Genomic DNA, 20,428 nt, shown 5'->3' with positions numbered 1-20,428 from the left:
TGGGATTTGAGGAGAGTTGCCGCTGATTATCCTTTTGCTCATCTGGGACTTCCGAGACATCCTCAGACCCATCGGCTGGCGCTGCGGGCTCGGAGATGCAGCGGCAGGCGACCAGGCAACACGTGGAGTTAACCAAAGGAAACACAAACTCCTCCTGGGTTCATGTTGCGGGCTTTTGTGGATAGAAGCAGCTGTTTCCTCCTTTCATGCGACTCTCTGCACCTCCCTAAGCCCCTACACACAGGAGGATTGAAGAACCCCCCCCCACCGAATACAGAACATTTACTGTCTCCATAAGCCCACTGAAGCTGGAATCTAAGAAAGAAATGGGAGCTGCGGCAGAAATGTACAGAATGTATTTCAAGCAAAGTGTTGATTGTACACGTTTTTACACATGTAAATCCTGCACCTCTATGGAAACAGCCCATCAATGACTAAAAGAACAGAGAAGTTCAATGTGTTTCATATTTTATTTAGCAAATAAAAAAGTGATACTGTTGTTGGAAAAAAATAGAGGCTTGAGGTGATATCTATACTGAACTATTCACCTCTACTACACCCTCTCCTGTCCTCTCCTCCCGTGCTCAGCACCCGGCAGTTTAGTCGCCCTTTTGTGCAATTGTTGTCACAAATGCGAGTGTCGGTCTAAGGTAAGTCAGTTCTGGCTCCTTAGTTTAGTTGAGGAGTGCAGAATTGAATGTTATTCACAGGATGTGCAGCAGAAGGTTTATTCGGGGGGAAGATTTTAAACAAATACATATTTAATGAGATGGCACCATTGTAAGCGTTTCTGACCCAAAATGTGACTGAAAATATTTTTTCTACAGCCTCAGGAAAAGCTGATCATGTTTTTCAATCATGACTGCGAGCTTTGGGGCTCAGAGGGTTAAAAAGAAGGCGCCTGCAGCAAAATAATCTTTAGTTAGTAATAAAAAAAAGAAAAGAGGATCATTACCATTTTCCATTTAGCTTTGATTACAAGGCCTCGTATGTTTTACAATCTTAATAGGTTTTATTTTATGTCAAAGTACCATTTCTTAATCTTTACAGATATGGATGAAGTGTTTTGGCTCATTCCATTAAGTTATTCTGACCTAATTATTTTATTAATATTACATGCAGGACTGCTCTGCTGATTACTGAGAGCGATATTTGTCAATAAAGCGCTCTGCTCCATCACCCCAAGACAATTAAGCAGAAGAAGTGCTCTCTTCGCACTATCAACTTGTCATGGCCTCTTGTGTCCAGCGCGGCATTCAAATCAATAACAGCACATTCGCGCCTCCTTCAAAAGTCAGTGTGCGCTCTGCAGCATCTTAATGTGAGAGTCTGTGCTCTCTGGAGGCGGTTTGCAGCTCAAGGAGCTATAAAGTTGTATTGTTTGTGTGAGCGGTTGCAACACGCCGTCGTACTGCTTAAACTGCATCTCGACAAAAAAACACGGAACACAAATTGAGTCAAAAGGGACATATGGCTGTCTCAGCAACAAGCGGCGCGTGGGCCGACAAAATGTTCTTCAGCGAGTGATTAAACGCAGCTTTGGTGATCCTGCTGCGAGATGAACGCAGCTGGCCCGCTCTCAGCCTGATGTTTCTAGATCCAACCTCCTGCTCCCCCTCTCTTTGTGCAGTAACAGCAAGGCAGCTATGAGCAATTGACTGCATGGCTGCACAGTCTCCCGAGTGGATAGACTTTGGCGGGGTGGCTTGGTGTCGTGCAGACAAGCGGGTCACTTGCTGCTTCCCCTCTATGCAAAAGGGAAGACAATGCAGTTTTCCTCAAACTGGAAAGCGTTTAACTGACACAAAGTATTTCAGTCTTCCACAGTACAAAATATGGGTGTGTGGAATCATGAGTGTGTGTTAGAGAAGACAAAATGAGATTTCCCTAATTAAATTGAATGTAATTGAATGTGTGTTTCCATCCATTAGCGTTAAGCAAGTATCTGGAGCTGGTTAATTGGTTACTTCTCTCCTACCTTTAGGAACGCTCAGCGCATGTCTGTGGACTTTTGAAGGAAGCCAGAGTACAGCACAGAAAGGCGCATCGCTGGTCCTGAACCCAGGGCCTTTTGGCGTGAGATTAGCTGAAGTTATGTCCTTTGCTACGTCATCCTCCCAAGGCCGCCATCAACAAGTTGGCTCTCCATTAAGGCGGAGTCACATTTAATGCCTCCTTGGGTAATCTATAAGTTCACTCTTCCTCCTGCCCATTACTTGCAGAGTTAAGTCATTAATGAGGAAAAAAATAGTTCTAAGGAAAAATGGAACCGTCCAGAAAAATCCCATCAACGGGGACAATTAACAGTGTTTTCGTCTTGACGGCAGATGAAAGAGAGTAACAAGCAAGCTAATGGCTGCTTCCCCCGGACTGGTGGGCTGAATTTAGAACAACAATATTACTGCGCTGACAGCTGATGACCTGATGAATAACCTTTTGTTCTTTCACTTAACTGTGAAAGAACAAAAGGTTATTCATCAGGTCATCAGCTGTGCATTTTTTAATTTTATACGGCTAAATTGCCAATTTTTGAGGCAGAACATTTTAAGATCAACCAGAAACGGAAGTTTTGTTCATCCTGGGAGTTGGATTATTATGGTTTTCCCTCCCAAAAAATCCTTAGTACATTTGAGTTTTTTAAGATAAGAAAGTGTTATTATTTTCATGTCACAAGCCCTCCACAATTACCCCCTGCTCTATAATTAAAGCCTGTCAACAGTGAGTCCATCAAAGAACACAACAGTGGAGGAGAGTTGGCAGCAGTTTCGTCACATCCTTAACAAAGCATATTAAATCAGGTCCAGAGGGTATTACAGTTAATTAAGCAGCAGTTAATAGAGTTGTATTTTGCCAAGCTGAAACTTTACGGTGTGGAGAATGAAGATGTCTGCAGGGCGAGTATAATATGAGTCTAATTATATTCTCCAAAAGTCACCAACCTGCAACCTCATTTTTTAGATCCGTTTTCGGCATGGCTTAGAACTGTATCATTTTGTTTAATATATATATCTATATATAAATATGTTTTTAGGTTTTGATGGATTCCTTATTGTGGAAGAGGTACCATTATCTTCCACAATGTCAATCACCATAGCTGTCTATATGTATATCTCCACGGCTCCATGGATTTTCACCATTTAAACTTAATTTGAAACCTCCATCTCCAAGGTGGCCGCCAACACTTATCACGTTAGAGTCACCTGTGCCCTGGGAACACAGGGATGATCCCCTCTGGGGAAATATGTTGCCAGAGTGATTCCTCACTCTGACAGCACTAAAAGCACCTGCAACAATTTATTTTGGTAAACGAGCTGGAAAATGACGAGCATTAGTACCACTTATATCAGATGTGACTTTCTTGATGTTCTTGTCTTGATAAAGGGCAACTACATACATCAAAACCTTTACCAACACACCAACACCTAAACAATAAGAATTTTATTCATGGAGGCCCAATTCTAGTCTAGACTAAGTAGTCAAATCGCACACGGAGACGTACCGATGGAAAATATGAACCTGCAGACACTAGAAACTAGAGGGAAGACTCACATTGTGATGCCATCAGGGTAAAAGGTTCAACGGTTCTGTACAGCGGGGTACAAACTACTGGGCGAGCACGCGGACTGTGGGGACAATGGCATGTTTTGAAATACTGGAAAAAAACAAATCTTTTCACAAAATCTCATACTCAACTGTTTTGGACAGTAAATACTTACTCGGTAACAGAATATCAAAAAAACAAAAACAACAATCCCATGACATTAATAAAGCCGGGTTATTGGTTTTGGTTGTCATGTTCAATGATTTCTTGGAGTGAGTGAGTCACATGACGCAGGCGAACACGTCTTTTCGAGTTAAGTCGTCCAACAATTTCACATTGAATAAAAAAAGTGTGTCAATGGCAAAGTGTGCAAAGTCAACGTAACATGGCACGAGAGCACCACGTTGTACGCAAGGAGCCTCCTGTTTACTCCTCATCCATCTGATAAAGCTAGCGGTAGCTCGCTAATAACAGATGTAAAGCAGCTTGCATACAATGATGGAAATAATTTATTGAATAAGCTTCATGTGAACATGGGGGTGTGTTTCGGAGTGGATCTGAGTGTGTGCGTCTGTGAGTGTAGTATAGAGAACAAGTTCTGACGTCTAAACAAATTCTTTTCAAATTTGTGTTTTTCATGAATTATTATTATGTTCATGGAGCAATCTGTACTTTCTGATGTGAATTTGCTGTTCTGTTTTAGAATAAAAGGTTGGAAATTAAAGCTTTTTTTATCCGATTCATCAAGTAATTGAATAAATAAACGACCGATTAATCGATTATCAAAATAATCGTTAGTCAGGATACAACATATTAGAGTATACAGTATATTGTGATTCTTAAACCAATAAGTTGGTTTTTGTGGTAGGCCTTGACATCAAGACAACCTTAGTATCAGCACCTTAACTTCCAAATAACTCAACTCTGACACTGGTCTCCTGGGTGAAAAGTCCTGGGTTTATGTGCAACAGACGTTTTGTAGAATCAAACGTTTCAGTGCTGCTGTGGTCGTGGCAGCTCTACTATTAATTTTTTGTCATTTTACCAGGTGCTTTAGCAACACTGCTCTGGGGGAGGGTGGGTAGTTGACGTGTAAGCGTGCACGTGCTGGGGGCGGAGCCGGCGTGTGCACTCTCTCTGGCGTCGTGTTAATATCCCAGCACACTTGAGAGTAACTTTTTGGCTCCAACTAGCCGTTGGTTGCAGGGTAGCATACAGGTGTAATCTGGCGGCACACACGAGTGAGCGTCCTCACAGCGAGAAAAATAAACAATGTAAGACAGACTACTAGAGTTTTAGGCTGACAATACGGAAATGTTTTTGCATGATTCCAATTTGATTATGTTTTTTTAATCTTCAAGGCCAATGATGGCTAAGTTCCTTCTTCCCAAAGTATCTGCACAGGGCAATAGCCTGGTTATGGTTACAGAAAGGTCATGGTTTTGACAAAATCACTTCCAGGAAATCTTGAGGAACACTTGACCGAGAGGGGAAGGTTGGAAATATGCAAACAAATATTGCTGCAAATTCTGGCCTCCAAAAATAAAATTAGAAACTCCCCCCAACACCAGCCCTGACTGTCAAACCAACTACATAATGTGCACACTATTACTACTACTGTTATTGGCCCTGGGCATGTCATCTTGAGATGTTCAATAAGAACATGATTTGTGGGGGTACTGAGGAACCAGAGGCCAGAAAAATGTCAGAAAGAAAAATTATACAGTCTGATTACATTCAGAAAATGTGAATGGCTTCATGGTTAAAAGGTTAAACATCAAATCAAATCTGCCCGAAAACCATCCGTCACATTTGTCATCTACAGGAGTGAAACCAACTACTCACGCAAATTTCATATTATATAATTTGTTAAAGAAGACTCAGCTAAGAGGAACATGCTTAACCCCAAAAAACGACAAAATGCATTATTCATTTTTTTTTCCCAAATCTGAGCGGTGGTTAAGTGTTTGTATTGTTTCCTAGTAATCTGTTATGATATGCTCACATAGAAATAGAGAGGCTAATGAACAGGCATTGCCCTGAAGCTCAGAAAGTGTAGAATAATAAGGTCTCTAATGAGAAAACGTCTCGCAGAGGGAAAAAAATTAAAGTGACAATGGTATGGTGAAAATCCGCTGTGAAAATATAAATGGCTGAGACACCCAACAGAGACGAGATGTAGCTCCAAATAGGGGAGCAACAATTAAAGTTAATGAACATGAAAAGCTGGTTTTCAGTTCGCTCTGCTGCACAAAATGATAAATGATGGATTTCAAGAAAGGCGAGGAAAGGTCGCTGTAGGAAAGACAGAAGAGAATCTTGTGAAACTAAAAAGAATATCATCACCTCCTTATTTAACTCTGAGGAATGTCTAATGAGTAAAAAAGCTTAAATATTCTTCATTAAAGAGTTTTTTCTTTGACATGTCAAGGAAGTTCTTTAACTGTCAGACTCTGTGCCCCTCTAATAAAGCTTAAACCCAGAAGCTACTACTTAAATCACTGAGAAACTTACGGGTATAGCAACTTCAGTTATCTAGCGTTTCTATGGCAACAGCTGCAATAACGGTAACAATCATGGCTGCGGTTTTAACCTACTTTAGTATGAGATTTGATGTGTATTTGGCTTTCAGTCAAGCATTAAATGGGCTTTGGCATCGCCTCCAAAGTGTCAGTGGTTTCATAGTTTGGTGACCCTTGACAAGTGACATCAGCGTAAGCAGCCTCAAGGATTAACTTGTCAGAAGAAGTCAAATTCACCATCACTCTTCCAAATCGATGTGCCAACGCACATGCTGGAGTCCACTCATTTCATTCTTTTTTGTACAGTCTCCAGGAGGTTCGACACAGCTTCAAACTGCGTGGAGAGATGCTCTCTCATTCTGTTTCATCGCTGAAAATAATACGCTTCCCCCGAACCCAGGTTTCCCTTTACTCAACAACTCCTCCAAGACATGAAATAAACATCATTATAAGGGAAACTAAAAACACAACGTATTCAATTTTTTAAGGATGTAACAATCACAATCTGCTGCCCGGGTTTATAAATGACTTGCAGAACACGGGCAGAACCCAGCAGTCATGTTGTGTTAACCCCTCCCTGTTAATTGCATGACTGTTAATCATACTTTAGCCACCTTAACAATGGCAAGCATTAAGCACTATAATGCGGGTGGCATTTGAAGTTGTATTTCTGGGTTTCTTTCTTTGCCTTCGTCTTGACTGTTCCCCTTTTTTTTTGACTGCAAGACACAAGATCACAGGAAGAGGAGGTTCCCCCCGAGGCTGGATTCACACTCAAGCACTTGCCGTTGTGTCATTATTGAATTCTACTAAATTGTTGTATTGTATCCTCAACATGAAGCGATCAATCCTTCCATCTAATCCAAGCAGAGCATTCTGGCCCCCGCCACTCCTTCTCTGCTTAATGAATGTGCGACTTTCTTGACCTTTTATACGCTTTCGCCTGCTGCAATATGAGGGTCCTGGGCCGTCTTCATGAAGCATCCGAGTCAATAAGGTTGCCATGTACTGTATGTTAGTGCAAATGGTTGTAGCACATTTGTATTCCACTGGCAGAGGGAGGGCAGCACTTCCTAATCACTAAATCACAGAAGCTATCAAGGCTCCGGGGCTGAACACCTTGTGCTGATTGCCTCCAGGCCGAGATGAATCTACTTTCCCAGGTTCTTCCTATCACACTACTCATATCAATTACCTACGGTGTTCTTTCTCACCATCTGCAATCATTAGAATTTTCATTATTACATTAAACAAGATTAACTGACTAAATAAAATGGACCAGATTAAAAAAACAACAACAGTGATAAGAACAATATATGGTAATATTGTATTGATCTGGAATAGAAAAAGTGGATTACAGGATTTTTTCCATACCAAGGGTCTCGTTATGAGGTTGTTCTGCTCTAATGTTGACATTAGGTCTGTTAATCCCACTACATTGAGACTAAATGTGTAACAGATCTATGACCCTGCAATCCGTATACACAAAGCGCATAGCAACATTTTTAAAAAGGCTTGATACAAGACGCCTGCCAACATTATGAATCTACAACTGCAACTTTCCACCTGTCAATGACAATGCATTTGACAAATTCCTAGAAGAAAGGAACCAGTTTTACTCAATCAGCGGCAGAATGGGAGGGTCTTTTCCGGGCAAGGGCATTTGACATGCAGATGAATTCAACAAAAGGTTGATTATATTTCACCGTCATCTCGCCAACCCGCAGGAACCATTTCATTTTACGTTCTTTACCCCACGATTCCAAAATCTCATGACAAAGTCAATCAATTTGTACGCAATGACTTCATGTCTCCCTTTTCTGTTTTGATACATGCTTTTAAGGAAAAAAAAGTCCACCTGCTTAGCCTAAATGGAACCTTGAATGTATTTGTGATGTCCAGGGGTACGAGGTTACATACAACAGACAATTCACCCAAACACACCAACGATCGCTACAAAAGTGATCCGCATGGAATCTTTCAACAGCCACCGATTCATGAAGTTCACCTCATGCTGGAATGTTCAAAGTACGGCTTTCTACACTAAAAACACGCATTTGGCAACCTACCAGTGTGGCATGCAACCCGCCCCAGCAGATGAATCCCACAGAGAAGAAGCGCACCGCACACGGAATATTTTATGGCGGGATCCAGCGAGACCCCAAGGGTTTGCCGTATCCCAAATGTGCACAGTGTGCTTGTTGCATTGAAAAGCAAACTGTGAGAAAAGGGAGAGACGTTCTCTTTCAGGGCGACAGACATTTGTGCAGGAACCCGCTCATTTCGGCAGCTCCCTGGGATTTCAATGTTGGCTGGTCGAATGCGTGGGGAGTTGTTACCGAGTAGTGATGGTGGAGGAGAAAATAGAGAGCGCCTCTCCATCTCCACCTGCAAATTGGAATGTGACGTGACTTGATTATGCGGACGGTCTGCTGCGACAGCTGTGAGTCTGCCGCACCCAGCCGTTGTGTTTCTCACCTGCTAATGAGGAGGACGGTGAACAGGGTCCCTCCAGACACAGAGAGAGCCATGGCTGCCGACGGAGTGAGTGGAGACGCTCGGTGGAGTTTATCTGCCATGAAAGGAAAAAAAGCACACAACGACATACCATTTTTAAAGACAGGAAATGGGGACTTTGGGGCCGTTGGCTGAAAACGAGATGGTGTGGTGCATCTCAGCATCAGCGACCTACATCGTCCCCTTTTCAACCTGAATCAGCTGGCACATATCGCAGATGGCCTGTGGCCCTCTTTCTTTTTTTTCTCCTTCTCTACAGTTCCACAAATGTTGCTGTTGTCACCCGGGTGACGGTTTCATCGCTGCTCCTTGTTTGATTGTCCGAGCTAGAGGACTGACGAGCCCGAGGGCCTTTCCCTCTACACCACAATGACTTCTCCTGCCTGGCACTGCGAGCTCCAAAATGAATAAAGCATTTGGCATTTCCTTCAAAGAGTCATTGTGTGTCCAATATCTCCCTGCTCTCTCTCCTCCCATCTCTTTCCATTTACAGATGAAAGTGGAAAGAAACCTTCAGAGACCAGAATGAGACCTGACTAATGTGCACGGTAGGCTGGGCTGCAAAAATATTTAATGTGCAGTTGAAGGCGAACTTCTGGGGCTGTGATGTTAAAAGTGACTTTAAAGTGGTCTAGGTCTGGATTACAGTAAGACCTGTTGGTGGTCACGGTGGCTCTTTAGTTACATAATACACAGTGTGTGGTTCTAAGACATGGTCTTATCACTGACAATGGACTTATGCCCCATGCCTGTAGAACGTTATGTAATCATCATGGTATAGTCTAAGCTGCTTTGGACAGATGCAAACCACAGCAGCAAAACATAATATGTTGTTTTGTTCTTTTCAGCATTGCAGCAGAACTGCATTTCCTCACATTAATTGTCAAAGCTACGGCTTTGCACACAGCTACAATTAAGACTTGTACTGAGCACTCAATAACATGGGTGTCCCTGAAGAGGTGCGGGATGTTTTCAAATGTTATATGTAAGCAGTGCATTATATAACACTTCATATAATATATAATATAATATTAGCAACTAACGTCATGATACAAAGCATGCAATCTAACATTCATTAACTGTGTGTGTGTGTGTGTGTGTGTGTGTGTGAGCAAACACTGAGCAAATGACTGAGTATGCTCCACATCTGAGTGATTTAAGCCCACTGAAGGATGTCAAAACCCCAATATAAATATGTCACTTTTGGACCAATCCACTGGAGACATTATAAACTCAAACAAGGAGAATTAATAGGGAAGTATTTTCAGCAACAACCTAACAACAAAATACATTCATATGTGTTCCTGCTCCAGCAAATATTCAATAAAGGTGCTTATTTCTATGTTAATATTTCATTATATGCATTCATCTTCCGAAATTCAGACGGCCATTATAATGATTATGCATGCAGCCTGGTAAAGCATTGAAGGGATTCAATGACGCCCACTCGCGTAGAGGCCTTACAGCGCACAACCTGGCAACCCTCACTTCTGCAAAATGACGATCCCATACGAGTAAACTACACTCCCAATTACGATTTTCTCTTGCATACTGGTCAGAGTTTTAAATAAATAGTGTGTTGAACATTGTAATTTGAAACAAAACAATTCAATGCAAGTCTTTGACTGCCTTGTATAATTTTATATTGTAAGAAAGAAAGAGGACAGTTCTTATGTATCGTTGTTCAAGATTTCTAGTGCAATACAGTGGTATAAGATTCAAAATGCAAACCGGCTGATAAATGTGAACAGTACTCAATGCGGATTATTTTGATCTGCTCCTAGAGGCTTGCTTTTCGCAGTGGAAAGCAAACTGTAAAACACCATTTTGCATGCTCCAGTGCAAAGATGGCATAATGTTCCCATTGAAAATTGATCTAAATTGGCTTTAACTCCAGGGCATAATATGAAAAAACTGCAAGGGAGAACATACTCAGATCAACAGCATCCATTGAGTTGTAACCAGCTACAGACGTGGACTCTATGTACAACTCAATTAGAAGACAAAAATAACGACAACATTTCCCATCAAAACCCCTCATGCCGCAGAGTTAGTGACTGCCATTGTTATTGTTGTTGTATGTATGTGCCCCAGGTACTCAGTGAGAGGATCTAGTGGAACATAAATCAGAAAAAACAAGATGATAATTCAATTTTGCTTTTGCCACCACCTTGCGTAATTGAATTCATCCGTCATTGTATGATGAAGTAAAGAAAGTCATTAAATCAGGGCTTAGTTCACATTTTAAAAATACAACCTTGGACCAACAGCTTTTGTTAACACATATATATGAAAGCATATGCACAAAAAAGTTAACATTGGACCACGGCTGTTTTCACCCTAATCTTCAAAGTACCAAATATTTGTCGACATGTTATTTTAGGAGATGAGGCGCTGAATTATTAGCTCCCCAAGGTTATGTGGTGCTGTAAATATTACACAAATATCTTTACTCTTTCATGTTTTTCCCCTGATCTGCTGTGACCATGAGGAGGACGGACCCATCGTTAGAGGACGGGTGACGCCCGTCCAAATCGGAGCCCGTCTTTCAGCTGTGACTCCGACCGCTGATCGTTTGATTTAAAGCGGACTTGAAAAGGGCAATAGGGGAATATGAGATGTGTCAGAAAGAACTGAGTCACTTAATCTAATTATCTGGCTTTTCTCTCCTTTAGTCGCTCTTCAAGGTACTTTTTCTTGGTGCGGTGGATGAGTCAGGTCCACAGCATGTCGACCTTCAAGCCACTACAATCTTTCTGTTACAAAACAATTGTTTGCTAGGCACCCTTGTATGCTATATGCAAAAATATTTTGTAAAGATAAAAGCTAGTAAGGTTAGCCAACCACATTAAACTAACTGAAATATTCCCGCTAACGTTAATTTACCATTATTTAATTAAAAAAATATATATATATATACAAACAGATTTGTATAATACCTGCATAAAATACACCACGTAGTTTCCTCTGGATGAGTACCAGTAGTGTACCAGGTCTTTTTCACAACAGACATATTGACATGTTTTGGCGGTTCAGGTGTAATGAGTTGAAAAAATGATTCATGTATTTGTGAAAAAAACGGAATCGTAAAAGCATTCCAGACTCCTTTTATTGCATGTGTTGGGCAATGGTTGAGAAGACAGGAAGCTGACTGCTAGACGACGAAGGACATATGAAGGAATGTATTGACGACATAGGACATATGGATCTATGGATGGACGACGCAGGACAAATGGATGCATGGATGGACGACATAGGACAAATGGATGCATGGATGGACGACATAGGACATATGGATGCATGGATGGACGACATAGGACATATGGATCTATGGATGGACGACGCAGGACAAATGGATGCATGGATGGACGACATAGGACAAATGGATGCATGGATGGACGACGCAGGACAAATGGATGCATGGATGGACGACATAGGACAAATGGATGCATGGATGGACGACATAGGACATATGGATGCATGGATGGACGATGTAGGACATATGGATGCATGGATGGACGACATAGGACATATGGATGTATGAATGGATGACGTAGGACATGTGAAAAGAAGGAGGACTTCATAAACAGTGTTGCCGGTAGATTCTAGTGGAATTCACATTGCTAACTGGTTTCCGTTTGATGGGTGGTGAACTTTAGATCTCTATTTGATTTATATTATACATGTGATTCATACTGGGGTTTTTTTTAGGTTGTGTCATTGAATAAACATTGATTTTATTTTAATTGAACCATCTACTCGGCTTTGTTTTGACGTCGGACCTCCGAGAGGGGCGTGTCTCACAAGGCACAACGCAGACGATTTCCATACACATTCCAGTCCTGTTTGGCCTTTCTGAACGGACGCTGCCCCCATCGCTTTACAGGGTCACCACTAATGTTAATAGGTACTAGATTCTTGCTGTGACAAATCAAACATTTTGCCGTGAGAGATGCATCATAACAGATTTATTAAAGATAGTGTACTCTTTGGTTTCATTTTTCTAAGCAAAACCCAGGTGCTAATTAGAATTCAAATAAATATCTTGAATCATCTACAAGTAGCGTATTAATTGAGAAATGGTGTTCCTGGCAACACATTTTGTTTGTTACCCTCAGTCCAGGGTTCCAGAAATCCCTTTGGAGCCACAAATCCAACTGAATTAGAACTGGAAACTTGTTCATTAACAAGAGCACATAGAAGGAATTTGTCTTGGTTAGGCGTGCGTGGTTATGAATATGGTGCAATAGAGAAATACATAATTGAAAAGCATGAAATATGAAAATTAGATTACAATGCTGTCTGTGACAGCTGGACTGAGGAAATGAGATAATACGGAGTATCAATCTGATAAGAATGTTCCCGTACAGGAGCCACCTCTGACTTAGCAAGTGATTGATTTGGATATATTTTGAGGACATTTCTGTCTGGTCCCCGCTACCAGCATCAGGACAGCTGCATCTTTGCCCTAACAACTCAAAGAAGAACCTATAAATTGACGATTGTGATAACATTAAAGCCAATATGCTTCATACACATGCTATCAAAGCATTCTAATGGGAGAGTGATATTTCACCTTTTCGTTGTCTCAGTCATCAGAGAGAGGTTTAAGGTTATTTAAGGCCACACGTCTATCCAACACTACACTTATTATGTAAAGGTGACTCTGTGTACTCCTCAGCCCTCCCGATAGGGCACCCTCTCCAGGTCTCTTTCTTCCTTCCTCTCCCTTTCTAACCCACCAAGGCAATGTCTCAGAGAAACAATGGGGGCCCTATGGACTTCATCTAGGCGAAGGCCTCTCCTCCCCTGTTTCATTTGTGGATATAGAAGTCTCGATGCAAGCTCTGAGTGACTTTCTCTTCTCATCTTCTCAGACATCTCTCTCGTGTCCAGAACTCTGCATCATTAATGGGACGAGCCAGCAGTGTTTCCGCTCCATTATACTGTATGGGGAGGAGATCTACAATTACAGCAGTGATGAGGACAATGGAGAAGAGGAATAGGATGGAATCGTAATAAAAATGGAAATTATAATGATAAAGTAGGGATTCTCTTTAAATGAATAGTTTACTTAAAGAGTTGTTAACTTTATTTTGAGCACTCTTATTTCAGGAAGTGAAAGTCTTCCATTGCTTGAATGGACAAGGAAATCCTCCTGGTTTAACCATCAGAAACAATCTTGTGTACTCTCTTGTATGGTTGTTACGATACCAAAATTATGACTTTGATACTATACCTGCCAAAATATTACGATACCCGATACTTTCAATACGATACCACAAATAAATTACTGGAATATTTATGATAGTAATAGATAAAACCTCTGTAAGGTTCCCTTTTTACCAGCTTGTTCCTGCACAGCTTTTTGAACACAAATACAAAATGGAATTTGTATTAGTATTAGTCCACAGCAAGATATTAATGAAAACGACATGGTAAAGTCATAGAATTGATTATACACAGCGTATCTGACTATATGACTATGTAGTTATTTCCATAAGTATGAATAACATAATTTTACAGATGTGTGTTTGAGGTGTGAGGTTTAAAGCTATGTGGGTTGGGTACATTAAAGATGGACACATAATTAAAGGGCAATTTCTCCCCTTTATTGAAAAACGACAATTAAAATTGCATTGAGTATGTATTATTTGGTACAATTTTGTGTGCATTCTGACCTCAGGATCATACAGACCCACATGAGTGAATTTGTAGGTCATTTTGCATGTAGATATTTCTGCTGGACTATTCAGTAACTTATTTGCTGTCTGGCTTTGTCTCGTGTTGCACTTGCTTGATGTTTGACTGTTAGGAAAGTTGTTGTCAAGCCAACACAGCTACAGGCTGCCATCTCTCACGGTTTCCCCATGTGACTCACGCCACACATCCAATGTCCCACGCTAAAAAAAACAATCCGCGCTGGTTCATCTCTGACCTCGCCGACGGCAAATGGCGCATCTGTGACGCTATTCGGTGCACGTTGACTTGCTAGTTTGTCACAAGAAAAGTAAGCGGATTTAGCCGCTAGCAAGACATCTTGTTAGCGATGTTAGCAAGCTTGTTGTAACACGCTTGGAGATTGACGCGTCAGCTTCTTTGAAAGCTACGGCCGACGGGGGGGGGGGGGGTGACCGCTACGCCAAAGTACGCCAGGGAGTGACAGGGAGCCGAACACTGAGTGCGCTCTGGTTGCGTGCTTTTTTAATGAAGTACCGGTACTAAAAATATTCCAAATCGCTTTCAACGTAAGTGTACTGCGGTACCTTTCTAGTACCGGTACACCGTGCAACATTACTCTCTTGGAGAGAGATTAACTAACTCCCACAGTGCATTTGGGTATAAAAATCGGTTCCATTAGCTTAGAAATTCTGCCTGCCATCAACCGCAAGGGACCATTTAAATTAACGATAGCAATACAAATGATACAATTGATTCGGAATCAATTTTTGACACGTCCAACAACAGTGAAACAAACACAGGACTTTCAACCCGGGGGGCAGCCACTTGTCAACTTAGTTTAGTTTTCTGCTGTAAATGACTTAACGCAACAAACATCAAACTGTTGAAATTACTGAAGCTAACTACATAGTATTACATAGTTGTGTAGTGTTTTTCTTTTCTTTTGTTTCAATTTACATTGTAAATCTGGACTTTTTTCTTCATAGCAAAAGCGGCCAAAAAATAATTACGGTGATGTAATCCAGGAAAACCCTGTTTTTTCATTGGAAATATTCATTTGAAAGATTCTGCTTCGCCAAGACTATTCCTCTAAGAAATAATGACATACGAAGATATCTCATTCACAATCCACTGCATCATATGCAAAACTGCTGGAGAGCATCTGCTCCCCACCTATGGGCTTTGGCCACATTTCAGACGTAATTAGCAGCAATCCCTGGAAAAAATTAATGCATAAAGAAAAGCCTGAGGGGAAAACAGTTGATCTGAAGATACATCTGGATACTGTGACAGCTCGAGACTGGACAGTACCAAAAGGTCACGGGCCATCAGATCATATTACAGAAGACCCATGACACCTTGCCACTAATTCCATCTGAGGAGGAGAGAATATTCTGGAGTTCTGGAGTTTTGATGATCGACAGAGAGCCGTTTCCCTTTGTACATGTAAACCTCTCTCTTCTCCCTTCCTTCTCCAGCGTCAGTCGGCCGTTGCACTGCGAGAGCTCAAATCCGCGCGGGCAGCTGCCAGTTTATATCCAGCGAGTGAACAAAAAGCTCTGCACCAATTAAGCGTGCTTTTACAATCTGTGCCCATTACACTGATTAAAGGCGCGTCACTGAGGTAAATGCAGTTTGAGAAGATAGTGGTGGATGTGAGGGGGATGGGTTCGTCTCGAGGCTTCACAGAGCATCGGCTCGTGATTTTGATTAGTTTGTTATCACCGTTGAACGGAGACACGGCCAGGAGCATTGGTGTGACTGGCTTTATCTGATGGAGAGCATTCGGCTGGAGATTGGCCAGAGTAGATCACCATAGACAAGAACTACCTCAAAATGTTAGACTGGCTTGTGGATGCCTGCAGGCTGTAGTTTAAACCCCGGATTGATTCGCGCATAACTCTTCATCAACCACGGACTCCATTAAATTCATCCTGACCTTCACCTAATAACCAGTGGCGGCTGGCCAATAGAGGGCGTCGCCCCACCTCCAGAGCCACTCCTTGAGCTAAAAAAACGAATAAACGATGATATCAAATTATAAAAAATGACAATATTTATGTTGAAATATTTGTAAAATATGAAACATGTCCGCAACTTGCGGGGTCTCTTGTCAGTGACAATGACTTCCGTGAGGTCATTGAGAGGTTTGCCACTCAGAAGGACAGAGGAGCAAAATGCCTAATATGTGGTGACACAAATGATATTGTCAAAGTTTTATTTCTAACTTTTTTTGTGTTGCAATACAGGTTGAATATCGAACTAAAGATGATAAATGCGATGAAGCTGCCGCTTCTAATAACTATCATTCGCAAAAAGCCCCCTCCCCATCTCCAATAAATAGATGTATAAATAAGTAACCGAGAGGGCAAATTTCAATTACCGAATACAATTAAGCGAAGACTTGTTAACCTTCTAACCCTCGTCCACATCAGGAGAGGGAATCGATATGCGCTGCTGCACCAACAGCAGCTCGCACACATACGATTCATTCAAAAATTCAATCAAGCAGAATTTAGGAGAGGACACACACACACACACACACTTACCAGCAAAACATTTTAGCATGTGAGGTAACACCGACTCATGACTGCGAACGACCGTTTTTTTCTTACTGATTTAAAAATATTTCCAGATTTTATACAAAAAGTACAATCCCATATTACAAAGTTTCAATCTTCAGACTCTTTTTGACCGGTCGCGTTGCTGAGAAAAGGCGCACGAGAGCGAAACAAACGTCTCCAAAAATTCAACCCGAACCACGAGCAGTTGCCACGCACCGTTTCAAACCAAGAAAAACAGCAAGAGAGCCGGGTTTACAAAGTTAGAACGCGAACTTTACCTGGAACTGATTATCGCCGTGATCTGATTACCGCCGTGAGCATGTCCTAGAAGTCAGTGCATCCTGAGAATAACACCGTAAGACAATTTCCCGCCGGATCGATGTGGTCGCAGCCAAGACTTTCCATCCAGTTCCAGTCGGAGACCTGCTGATACGCGCATGCACGTGCCCGCGCGAATAACTGGTTGTGCTCTGTCAGCGGATTCTCGTTAACCACTGTGGGCTGGACGCGCCGCTGCGCAATGACGCACGCTGTGGACCGCAGCTTATTTGGAGTCTCCGAAGCTCCCCGAGAAAACTGTCCAACATGTCTGTCGTGATGATGACATATCTGTGACATATCTGTCCGGGAGCAACTGCTCTTCCATTACAGTAAGAGGGTGTTATGCCACAAGTCACCACCGAGGAGCTTTTAAGAAGCTGCCCGCACAACACAAGCGCCCATTTATTCAATACACTTAACATCTTACACATTTAAAGTAATATGTAGTAATATAAACCATATTGGCACACTAGGTTTATTATCATTGTCTATTTGGGTACACTTAGGAAAAACAACATTATAACCACAGCACCACTTGAAGCTATTATACTTTCTAATCAAAGAGAGCCAAACAAGGGTCGCTCGAAAAGTAAGCTTCAGGGTTAGGAATCAGAAAGGAGGACCTTTGTGGCAAGGTGCAATCCTCTGATAGATGGAGCTTGACAACCCTCCCCGGGCCTTAGCTCTTTAGGTGTACGTGGCCTCGCTGGGAACACTCTCATTTAAACCCCCATGGGGCGAGATGGGCAGTCAGTCAGGCAGGAGCTGATCCGATCTTAGCTCACATGTGTGACATAAATGTTGCCACTCAGTACCCATTTAGATGCATAGTGAGGGGCTCAGGTCATTCAGCTGAAACAAGTACAAAGAGAGCCCTCCAGGTATGTATGTATGCTTCCCCGTCCATGACCGCTCTCTAACAAACCCCTGAACTTCTTGTGGAAGAGAACCAACACAAGTTCCTGATGGGGATCATTGAGGTATGAACATGGAGCTGCAGAATGCATTCCAAAGAGGAATTCTATTTATTAAGTTAAATCAGGGATAAACAAAGCTTTTTTTATTGTGGGCTACATCAAAAATAGGGTCACAAGATAATCAAAGAGGTCACAGATTAAGTATTAAATTGAGAAAAGCATAAATAATACATTTTGGTTACAATGCCATATCTTTCTGAATCTAGTACCAATGTTTGAATTATTTTTCTTGGAAATAACACAGCAATTCCAACTCCTCAGGCTTCTACAGACTATTTCAATATGATGACTTCTCTCCAGGTGTAAAATGGAAGGGTAAAGTATGGACGTTTGACCATGAGATCTTGATACTGCTTTTTAAAATCATCCAATCAATCATCCATCCATCCTGTCAATCCACAAAGAGATAGAAATTCACATCCAAAGATGATGACCGTCCATGTCCCGCTGTCCCCATCATGTGTTCCAGGCATAATATCTTCTGAAAATCCTTGAAGATCCACCAGGAGACCCATGCCTCTGTCCTTCTTTATGCAAAGATGAATCGACAGGTGACAAAGATGAGACCACCACCTTGAAGGCCATTCTGCTCTCAACCTTTTTGTCCAATGACAGGTGATGAATCTCTTCTTTATATCTTTTCCTTTCTCATTTTAATCCCGGTATATGCTGCGTCGACTTGAGCTCTCATCCATCTGCTGTTGCATTTCACCCGGGGTTACATGGCCATGTGCATGTTTTATGCATGATTCATGTCGAGATGTGTTCTCCGAGTTCCATCACTCAGACCTGGGTCACCTGAGGAAACGCAATGAAGAGTGTAGCCTGAAACCAAAGCATTAATGCATTTTACCAGTGATCTCTTGAGCTCTCAAGGAGTCAAAGACATGATTCTTTATTCATATTCAGGGAGTTATAAGCTACTCCATATGTAGAAGACAATCATTTCAAGTGCGCAGTGAATTGTGTCTTTAGAGCATTTTGGTTGCCACTGAGTGTCTCCGTCTTGTCCAACCGTTTAACATTTGACCACGGAGCCAGTAGAGCTTGTTAAGGATATTAACATGGTCGTGCATAATGCCATTACCACAAACCTGAGGTTTTAACTTTTTATCTATTCAACAAAAGCATTTTCCATTTCAGGTTTTTTAGTTGCACAGTAACCTTACCTTGACCTATGTGCGTGAAGAATTTCAATTTGAGGCCCTCAGAGATCACTCATCCACAATTTATTTCTCGAGCAGAAAAGTGTGGGCTTTGCAGCGTGGGTTCCATGCCATTAACCATGGGATCTGCTGCCCTTAACTTGCAAAGGGGGATCAATATGGCAACAATTTGTGTACTGTTGAAACATTATTATCTATTAAATGTATCTTGACCTTGAAATTAGCAATTAATTCAGAACCATGGACAGCAACCATTTCTCTTTGAGAGCAGTGGGGAGTTTGAGCCGTTTTAGCTTAGCCCTGATGGCTTGAGTGCACAGATGGCACAGAGAAATGCTTTCTGTCTTTTTGCTCTTCAAAGTGATGCATGTCCTTCTCTAAAGGACATCTTGAGATCAAAAATAAGGCAGAAGTAACTTGAGATTAACTGGTAATGTTGGGTAATATTCCCAGCTCGCAATTTACTGAGCCACCATGTGACACGGGAAACGCTCCTTTGAAAAGGGCACATATAATTAAAAATAGAGAAAGTAAAATTCTGATGATTTAATACAGAAAATCTTGGTACTGTAGATGCTTCTTGTTGGAATCAAATGGCGACACGGAGAGACAAGAGAAACACACAGAGAAAGATAATGACCTAGAAATGACTACAGCAATCACCTTTAGTCGACGTCTCTTACAGCCTGGATGTTGTGTGCACATCTGCAGGGATGCACTGTTTCACAATTTGCCATGGCTTCAGACAATTTGAGTACAATAGAGTTAATGATATTACGTTACTAGCTATCTACTTTTTAATACAGTAAAGCAATTAGTTGCATACATTGCCAAGATCCAGGGCTTTAAATTTCATCCTTGTGTTCTGAAGATGCTAAACCTGCCTTACGTCATCCAAAAAAACATGTCCAAGGAGCCCTGAAAAGGTGTTGCAATCACACCAGATTAAGTCATTGGCTGGTGCTAACTACTGTAAAAAGATGAACAAATAAATATTAACTAAAAACATGCCAGGTCAAGTTTGTCCATGCAAAGCCTCACTTACATTTGTACCAAATAAACAAGAGATGAAACATCTGGATAGAGGTGGTCAGAATCAAAAAAGAAATTTGACGTGCCAGACGCTTCAGCCTCTTTT

General features: G+C 41.6%; 1 protein-coding gene across 1 annotated transcript in view; it reads right to left on the bottom strand.

Annotated features, from left to right (window-relative positions):
* LOC119214387 (gamma-aminobutyric acid receptor subunit pi) overlaps positions 1-17,417 on the bottom strand; it is a 32,979-nt gene extending 15,562 nt beyond the window's left edge. The window contains exons 1-2 of the mRNA XM_037466137.2: positions 17,105-17,417; positions 8,542-8,635 (exon numbers count right to left, since the gene is read on the bottom strand). Of these exons, the coding sequence (XP_037322034.1) occupies positions 8,542-8,594 (53 nt within the window). The 5' untranslated portion in view covers positions 8,595-8,635; positions 17,105-17,417. The remainder of the gene's footprint in view (positions 1-8,541; positions 8,636-17,104) is intronic.
* Positions 17,418-20,428: the final 3,011 nt, after the last annotated feature.

The sequence above is a fragment of the Pungitius pungitius genome, chromosome 13, assembly GCF_949316345.1.
Source record: "Pungitius pungitius chromosome 13, fPunPun2.1, whole genome shotgun sequence".
NCBI classification, from domain to species: Eukaryota; Metazoa; Chordata; class Actinopteri; order Perciformes; family Gasterosteidae; genus Pungitius; species Pungitius pungitius.
This window is presented reverse-complemented; position numbering and strand designations above follow the sequence as displayed.